At 38.3% G+C, this 10040-nt stretch overlaps 1 protein-coding gene across 1 annotated transcript in view; it reads left to right on the top strand.

Annotated features, from left to right (window-relative positions):
* LOC100954698 (phospholipid scramblase 4-like) overlaps positions 1-4146 on the top strand; it is a 17785-nt gene extending 13639 nt beyond the window's left edge. Inside the window, exons 6-8 of the mRNA XM_023512998.1 lie at positions 955-1116; positions 2384-2542; positions 3250-4146. Of these exons, the coding sequence (XP_023368766.1) occupies positions 955-1116; positions 2384-2542; positions 3250-3297 (369 nt within the window). The 3' untranslated portion in view covers positions 3298-4146. The remainder of the gene's footprint in view (positions 1-954; positions 1117-2383; positions 2543-3249) is intronic.
* Positions 4147-10040: the final 5894 nt, after the last annotated feature.

Raw genomic sequence — 10040 nt, 5'->3', positions numbered from 1 at the left:
TTTTTTTTTTTTTAGTAATTTCTTTTTATACGATTTTGATTTTTATCTCTTAGGCTGAAAATTTTATGAGCTATCAGTTATAGGAAGCTATCAAATTTTATGTTTGTATATAGTTGAGAATTTTAGAGATGGACGATAATATCTTGATTTGACAGTTAATGAAGCTGTGTAATCCTGCCCCGTGTCTTGCATAATCCTTTCCCCAAATATGGTAAAGTATATGAGACACGAGAGAAATAGTCAATGGAAATTTCACTTTGGGCTTTTATAAAAGAATTTAATGTTTATGCCTCATTAGTTACTCCTAAATAGGAAGCTCTTAATTCTTTACAAAGGAATATTATAAAGATAGTTAGCTAAAATCGGGTAGTGAACAAAAATTTGAAGCTCTTTTAAAAACTAGTTGTATCTACCCATGCACACACACTGTTCTTTTCATAATATACGGTCTTCAGAATCCTGCTTTTCTCTTTTGTATTCTATTATAATTGATGTGCCTAAGATGACATATTTACCCTCCTTAGAATCTACCAAGTTAGCTTGTTACTGTTCTGTGTACTGTGTCAGAAGACAGGAGACGCCTGCATCAGGAACTAAGGGCAGTATCGCACAGCAGCCTGTGTAAGCATCAGCCTGTTCCTGCAGGTTTGCCTTGTGGCCAAGTGCTGGGGCTTGACACGGAAGAGCCCAGGAGAAGCTGTACCGTAGGGATACAGAGCTGGAACAACTGCCTGTTTTTTAACAAGCTGTAATTAAGCTGACTCCTTATCTCAAAGGAGATATGACCTTATTCCTGAGTCTGCTCATTGAAACATAGTCCTAAAATCAGAAACGTTCTCTCTTAGCAATAATTTCCTAGTCCTTGGCTGAACACAAGTACATCTACGTGGTGTGTCTTGGGGCATATGTGTACATTCACACGAGCATCTAACCTTTGTCACTCCTTGTTTGCAGCTGGAGGTGCAGTGTCCCCCTGGTGTCACCCTGGGCTTTGTTGCAGAACATTGGAATTTGTGCAGGGCGGTTTACAGCATCCAAAATGAGAAGAAGGAGAACGTGATGCGAGTGCGTGGGCCGTGCTCGACCTACGGCTGTGGTTCCGACTCTGTTTTTGAGGTGAACATATATAACTATAATGGTTCCTACACACTAACAGACCTTGGAATGATCTAGCTTTAGACTTTTTTTCATGTAAATTAATAAAATAGTATGAGGAAAGCATTACTTAAACCATTGGCATAAAAGGGTTTTAAAATTATTTTTAGTGGATTATTTGGGGGTTTCCAAAATGTGAGTCCTCTTTTTATGATTTCAGTGCTTGATAAAAATGAAAAGAAGCCATTTACAACATTAAACCTTCTGAGAGTAAACAGCTTAACGTAATTCACTCATTGAGTTTTTGACTATATGTAATGAACGATTTTGTTGAGAATATAGATTCTAGGTAATGCAAATGCCCAGTACAGCACAGAACATAGAAAGCACTCTTAAGGTTATGCAAAGTGTTTATGTGTATGATAGAAGGCTCTGTCAGCATCCTCAAGGTATAAGACAGAGTTGATAACACGGAGCACTAATACGGGATAGTTTTGCCTTAATCTCAGTGGCTACAACATGACTGTTCAACACTCTGCATCTGACAAAGGAAATGCCTAGAAGTGTTTACTGGGCTTCCTAAAGAGAACTTTTCTGAATGCCTCCTAAGACTCACCATCTACTAAAATTGCTTATTTCACTGTTTCCTATGATACCTAATAAATTTTTCTTAGTTCTCATTTACATCACAATATTATTAAGTATTGCCTATTAATTCAAAGACTGATAGAGATGAGCCAAATTGCCAGGGCAAGCTGTGTGTGATCATTCCCAATGTCACCCGACATGTTAGCATTTGGATGTTGTAAGTGTCAGCATTCACCTTTTAGAAACTGAAGCCCTTTGGTACATTAAGGAGACAAGGTGGATCTGACTACAAGTGCTTGAGTGCTGTGATGTGCCCAGTGCCGTGCCTCTCCGGCTTTCTCCTGGGTTTCCTTACACTGAAAGCAACCCGTTCCTCATTCCCCATTCTCACCCTTGGCTACATAGAGAGGAATGCAGTAATCAATTCAAATCATACCCTCTGACAAGGTCCCCGTCATGTGAAGATGAAAAGAGAGCAGTAGCCTGAGAATTATAAGTTGTTCCCCAGCTTAATTATTAACCGGTGGGTAAGGATCTCAACCTTTCTTGCCTGTGATTCCCTTCTCTGAAGTTATGTAATTACCATGTCTTTTCCTGCACTGTTTTCATGCTGTCTCAGTGTGATGGTGCCTAAGTAGACGTCTAAACCATGGAATCTAATGCCTCTCAGTCACGTCAAGTCACATACTTGTCATTCTAGATCAAGTCCCTGGACGGTGTCTCCACCATCGGCAGCATCATTCGCAAGTGGAACGGTTTGTTGTCGGCCATGGCGGATGCCGACCACTTTGACATTCGCTTCCCAATGGACTTGGATGTGAAGATGAAGGCCATGATCTTTGGAGCTTGCTTCCTCATTGTAAGTCTTTTTTTTTTTTTTTTGTTATCCTAAAACAATGATTCTTTCTGATGAGAGGCAGTGCCGTGTAGTAGAAAGGGAATAATCTTGGAAACTAGGCCAACTTCTATCTGCCACTTAGTAGTTACATGCTTTGCACAATGTTTAACCCTTCCGAGCCCCAGTTTCCTCACCTGTAAAATGAAGAGGAAAATACTTTTATTTTACAGTGTTATAAATATTAAATATCATGTGAGTAAAATGGCCAGTAAAGTACTTAGAAGATATTAGGTGGGTGTAATTGCATCACGGCCTCTATTTGTTATTCTCACTATTTAAAAAATGCCTGTCCTGTGATTTCCTAAGGAAATGGAACTAAAGCTGATATCTTTTCCCCTCTTCCCAACTGCCCCTCTGTCGGTATTCCCTTTGGTGTATTACTATCCTGACATTGTCGGAGTTTTTCCACCTGTCAATGATGAAATTTAGTAAATTGCACCGCAGAGTAGAAGCCAACAGTTTCAAGTTGGTGATTGCTACTCTTTTACATTAAACTGTTCTTTACATTAAACTGCCTGCAGAAAGATTTCATGAGCTTTGGTTATTGTTGACTGCAATAGGAGGTCTCTCTAATAAACTATAAAACGTAATATCTGGTATTTTATGGATTTCACCCAATTATTTATGTCTATCTCCCTATCAATGTAAACTTATTTTTCCCATTTCAGGACTTCATGTATTTTGAAAGATCTCCACCACAGCGCTCATCAAGATAGAGGCATGCAGCAACTCACCGATCAATATGGTTAATAAAAAAATGATGAAAGTTGAGTTAGGCTTATAGTCGATCCTCAGTTATTTGCAAGTATTATTTTCTGCTTGGCAGATTATTGTTATTGAGTGTTAGCTCTGAGAGGTAGGCTAAGAGTCTGACTGTAAAAATGAGTACAATCTAAACTTGTGTTTCATCCTGAAAGCCTATGACTCAAAACATGACAAATACTTCAAACACTATAAACATGAAATATGGGAAATTGACTCCCTGAGCTCTCACATTAATAGGTCGTGAGACGTGGCCTTTTAGGGCAATCTTTGTTGGGATGGAATAACGTGATTTCTGTCTTGGACGCTCTCCTAATTCCCCTTCCATCATCATGTCCTGTTACTGAGGACAAGCTTGATTCCATAGGAAAAGAACTGTTTCTTTATCCTTCAAAAGAAAAAGAAAAGCAGACAGAAATATTATGCTCCATTGTATCAGGAAAGTTGGTTTGTGCACCTGCATCAGAAACTCATTCTGTGAAATTTGTAAAAGTTTCACTGGGAAATTGAATTTTATTACAAAATAAAACAATATATTTTTTAAATCTTAACTCTTAGATTTTCCCTCATGATCTGGAGTGGACACCTAGGAGCTGCCTGTACTGGGAGGTAGGATCAGTCTACCAGGATAGGTGCTGGCCATAGCCATAGCCAGTCAAGAGCAAATGAGAGACATCAGTCTCCTTATAAGAAACTTGCATTTAGGCTCAGTCCCCTGTAGCTCAGTGGTTAGGGCACCGGTCACAGACCCCAGAGCTGACAGGGTTGAACCCAGCCTAGGCCTGCTAAACAACAATGACATCTGCAACAACAAAATAGCCCGGCGTTGTGATGGGCACCTATAGTCCCAGCTACTTGGGAAACTGAGGCAAGAGAATTGCTTAAGCCTAAGAGTTTGAGGTTGCTGTGAGCTATGACACCATGACACTCTACCCAGGGTGACATAGTGAGATGCTGTCTCAAAAAAGAAAAAAAGAAGCTTGCATTGAATACATTTATATGTAATACATTTATCACTTAACATACAACCTCTCTTGGTCACAGATGTCTCATGTGCATATGAAATGTGTGTAGCTGACGCTCTAAAGTTGCCTTTGTACTCGTGTAGCCCATGGGCTATGAGACAGAAGACGGAAAGGTTTTTTCTTTCAGGAGGATCTCTCACGACCACCATACTGTTCTCATGGCAAGAATCGGAGTCATGTTTCTAAATTTTGACATGTGACATTTTGTGCAGCACTTGATAAAAGCAAAAGCCTCAGATTCCGACGCTGATGATGCTGCCTTGCTGCTTGTTACTTCTGTGGCAGATCAATATGTATCTACACAAAGTAATAAAACACAGAAAATAAGCTATTCTCTGACATCTGAAGCTTATCAGCAAACATCATAAAAGCCCAACAATAAAGTATCAATTGGTCTTGCATGTACTCGTTAATTAAATACATAATGGGCAAGTGAATAAGCTCTGATTAACGTGCCTCTATTGCATTTTAGCTTCCTGCTTGGACGCAGACTGTGGACTGTGCATTTTTGTCATATGTGTGTAAAATGTTGCTTACAGTTGCAATATACTTTTCAGTAAAAAATAACACTTTGGACAGTTCACATTATAATTTCAATAGTTTTTAGTGGCACTTCGTTGTGTAAAATTGGTCAGGTTGATAAAAACGCCAGGCCGTCGTCTGAATGGGATGCGCTCTTTATCTGCTCTTTATTACATAAAGAAAGACTGAGTGGTCTCAGATGGGGTTATTTTGAGATGAGGGCCTCAGCCCACCGTTCTTTTTGAAATGAAATAAAGGTGCTCTGTTTTTAAATTATATTCCTCTTTTCACGGAAAGGTATTCTACTCAGTTTCTTGTGATGTGCATTTTTACATGCTGCTGCTAGCTGTTTTTGAAAAATGTAAAAGCTGCTTTATAAAATTTTAATTGCCTTATATTTGAAAACACAACTGAGATGGTAGACAGACATATGCATTTCCTACGATGATGTGTGACATTCAATATGGGGAAATCAGACACATAATATTCAGAAAATGTATCTATACAAACTTTCGATTTTTACTTGCCTATAACCCTGTAGTTTAAGACCTGCTGCACAAATACTGGAATAAGATGTGACATTTAAAATTTCTATGTAAAGTTTTGTGGTATTAACATGTCTCTGCCTGTCTCTTACAGTTACAATTTCACTTCCTCTAAAATGTAATACCATGTACGATATTCTGTAGTACAATTTATGTTATAATTTCTGTATTTCTTAGTGGTATCTCATTGTGTAAAATTGATTTAAAAACAAACAGGAGCTATTTTGTAAAACTTGTGATTTCCTGATTTCTCGTATTTCTTGTGGCTTTTAAATAAATAGGATATGGTTAATGGCAAAATACTGTTTTATTTTTTGACTTGTGATTGAGTCATTGAGCACTTTTTTCAGAGGGATTTTTTTGAAGTAATTTTTCATTAATTATCAGGTTTATTCAGGGCCCTGGCTCTAGTATATAAATTTAATACTTTTAAGGTGATTTAGTGTAGTTGCTTAGTCGTAACTAGGTTTCTTATATAAACAAGTTATTTATAAATATTTTTTATTTCAGATTAACATGGGGGTGCATACAATTAGATTATATAGTTTGCTTCTGCAAAGTTAAAATCCAATTTATACTAGTGTCTTTTTTTTTATTAAATCATAGCTGTGTACAACAATGCAATCATGGGGTACAGTATGGTATTTTGATACACAGTTTGAGATATTTTCATCAAACTGTTTAACATAGCCTTCATGTCATTTTCTTAGTTGTTATGTCAAGACATTTATATTCCACTTTTAGAAAGATTCACTTGTACCCTTGTAAGATAAACCATAGAGGTGATCCCTCCAATCACCGTCCCTCCACCCACCCACCCCACTCCTCCCCCCCCATATTCTTAGGCTATAATTAGGTTATAGCTTTCATATGAAAGCTATAAATTAGTTTCATAATAGGGTTGTGTACATTGGATACTTTTTCTTCCATTCTTGGGATACTTTGCTAAGAAGAACATTTTCCAGCTCCATCCATGTAAACATGAAGGAGGTAAAGTCTCCATCTTTCTTGATGGCTGCATAATATTCCATTGATCAATAAATTGTGATATAGTAGTGTCTTTCATATACAAAGTATGCATATCTATTGGGTTGGAATTTATCCAACCCCTTTCTTCCTGCCCCTTCTTGAATGTAACTGGGTTTTGTTCTAATGTGAGCATGTCATTGTTAATCTACTAGTTCCAGTTTAGTCCTGAGTACATGAGATGTTGGTTTTTCTATTCTAGTGATACTTTGCTGGGGAATACATTCTCCAAATCCATCCAAGTTATTACAAAAGATACAAAATCTTCATCTTTTTATGGCTGAATAGTATTCTATGGTATACATATACCACCATTTATTAATCCATTCATATACCAAAGGGCACCTGGGTTGTTTCCATATCTTTGCAATTGTGAAGTGTGCTGCTATAAACTTTTTTTTTTTTTTTTTGCAGTTTTTGGCCAGGGCTGGGTTTGAACCCACCACCCCCGGCATATGGGGCCAGCGCCCTACTTTTTTGAGCCACAGGCACTGCCCTGCTATAAACTTTTGAGGTTAAATGTCATTATGGTAAAATGTAATCCAATTTTTGTAATATGGATTTACATTTCAAATATAATTTTAGTGCCTGAGTATCATGTAGGAAAGCTACTAGAATTTGTAACTCTCTGTGAAGGGTGCATTTTAAAATGATTTTTCTGAGGGACCAGATTTCTAGAAATTATACAGGAAAGGAAGTTGAGGTTTCCACATCCATTCCGAGTTTTCCAATCAAATAGATAAGTTCAAGGGTAGACTTAGTGTGGTGACTCCAGGGTGTGCCCCACTATTGCCCCATTGCAGCTTCGGGACACTTTTCACTCTTTTTCCCCCCAATGTTCAAGGTTTGATTTAATTTATATTGAAAGATCCAAAGTTAGGAAATCCAAGGTTCTGGATTTAATAAACGAGTATCAAATTCAGCTGTTTGGCTAATGATAGCTAATGCTTAAGATAGATCTTTTCCCATAACTTTATAGAAAGCATTTCCCTTTTCCTTGAGTCCTCTTAAGTTATAAATCTCAGAAGAGAAAGGCAGAAAGATCCATTGCAATCCAGGCAGCGTAACATGCCATGTGGGAACACTTAGCGTGGTTAGTGATAACACTCGGCATCCACTCACTATCTGCTAAGTAAATAAAAATACAGTCAGTGGACGTACTTTCCAAGTGTTCATTACAGTAATCAGTAAAGGTCTTTACCATCCTTTCCAGTATTTCCTTCCATCAATACTCACTTTATTGAGCATCTACTTAATTCAGGCACTAAGCTATCTCTGAATGCAGAGGGAACTAGGAAATGAAAAATATGCAAGTATTGTTCTCAAGGGCTCCTAGGTAGGGGACAAACAAAGTGCAAAAAAGAAGAAAGAAAGAAAGAAAGAAAGAAAGAAAGAAAGAAAGAAAGAAAGAAAGAAAGAAAGAAAGAAAGAAAGCACACATCTTTGAGGACTACAGTGAACACATGCTCAATGGAGGTCAGCACATCCCATAGAGGCCACACCATCAGGAGCATCTCAGGTGCCGTATCATATGTTTTTGTCCCATTTAATCAGACATCTAAGGCAGGCTGGTTGTGTCATATCCCCAGGGAAACTTCCTGGCACTGCTGGAGATAAATAAGGTACATTTTACAGCTACATCTGCAGGCTGAATGCATGGTAAGTGCAATTGAGAAGGTCAATTTAGGAGATTTCATCAAGCAAAGCAGGGATTGATTGTTTATTACAGAAAACCACAAGTCCAGAACAATGTCTAGTACGTCTCAGTGCCACTGGATGTTTGTTAAACAAATGAAAATTCTAATATGTGTATGACACCGTGCTAGGTGTTCAAAGAGACGGCATTGAACATGTTGTGCTCTGTCCCTCAGCAAGGATAAAGCAAGTAAATTACATATCCTTTATCCTTGCTTTAACCTTTGCAGCACAGAGCTTTTATTATTGCATAAAACAAATAAAATTTTGTGTTTAAAATAGATACCACTGGCTTATCACAACTACATCGTGAAGTAAATGCCAGTTTCATTTTTTAGCGGAAGAACAACCTTCGAGAGTGGATGGTAATCAGGCAGTCCTTCCCCTGTTGGGTTGTAATGAAAGAAGATCAAGGGTTGTAGGAAAGGTAGGAAACAGGGAATCTCCCTGGAAGAAGCAATAGAACAGGTACAATGTAGTTGATGCAAGAGCTTGTAGAGCTGCCCAGTCTCAAGGGGGCAGCCATAGATCTGCTGAGGCCAATTGTCCTCACCCTGTTTCTGGGTGCCTGGACTGCGTTGGTGCCATGTTTACTGGTGTGTGTGCAAGGTCGGGGAAGGCCCTAGGGCTAAGGTTATGGTGGTGCCTTTACATATAATACCTAAACAGAAAAGTAAACAGCAAGATCTAAAAACGTATTCTGTAATTAGCCAGCACATGTGGGCCCGTTCCATTTTTTTGAAGTTCTTAATTCTGCTGCTTCTCAGCACAGGAGCCTGTGATGTGAAATCATGTAGTTTTGAGATGCACGGTTACTAGTTTTGCCTCAAGATTTAATTCTAGGCCAGATGGATGTGCACCTGGGCTCATATAGCATAAAATGAGCCTACTTGTGAGGCAGGTGTGATAAGGTAACTAATTAGCTATGATAACAATCATGATAATGATGAAGATGGTGATAAAAACTGGCCAACTACTTTTAAGATATCCTATAAGCCAGGCACGGTTCTGGTTCTAAGGACTTTCCACTTATTTAATTCTCATAACTCTAGTTGATAAATTACTTAATAATTCCCATTTTGCATCTGAGAAAATGGAGATTTAGGTATCTTGCACAAGGTCACCAGCAAGCTAGCTGTCCATGAAGACCGTATTTAAGGCTGGCTCCATCTTGGTCATCTTTGTGTGATTTTTTTTTGTATACTACCACCGAAACACAGGGAAACCGAAATAGAAGTGAATGGTGGAATGTTACTTCATGTGTCATGAAATTCGGGATTATGGCTCAGAAGCCTGAGAGTCTTGAAGGAGGACTTGTCTGAGGGTGAGCTGTCTTCAGGGAAGTGTTCTTCTGTTCCTGCTGGTGTTCTAGTGATGTCATTCACCGCAGACCATTGTTTATGTTACCCCTTCACTTTGGTATTTCCTAAGTCATGTATGTATTTTAAATGCAAACCACTAAATTATATGGAAAATTCTTGTTGATGAATTTTCAAGAAATGATTCTTATCCACCTGTAATATTGGTTAAAACAGTCAAGCTTTCTCTTATTCTGTTTGCCAGGGAGGGAATTTTTCTCTAGTTCACACTTTATACTCAACCTTTAAGGGTTCCCTCTTTACTGGGGGGGTGGGGGGATCTCTAATAGTCCACCTTCTAAACCCCAAGCCTCACTACCAGCTGCTAAGGAAGTTGATGACTCACTCCCTCTAAGAATCTAAAGAAAGTGTCGGTCTAAGCTTAGTAGATATTTCAGATTATTCTTTGCTTCAGACTATTAAAATTTCTTAATCTCATAGAAGTTACATTTTACATTCAAGTAGCTTTTGGTTATATAGCAGCTAGATTTCAGGAGTTCTATAGCAAGAAGTTTGTAGGATTACC

The sequence above is a fragment of the Otolemur garnettii genome, unplaced genomic scaffold, assembly GCF_000181295.1.
Source record: "Otolemur garnettii isolate 467f Iridium unplaced genomic scaffold, OtoGar3 scaffold00032, whole genome shotgun sequence".
Classification (NCBI taxonomy): Eukaryota; Metazoa; Chordata; class Mammalia; order Primates; family Galagidae; genus Otolemur; species Otolemur garnettii.
This window is presented reverse-complemented; position numbering and strand designations above follow the sequence as displayed.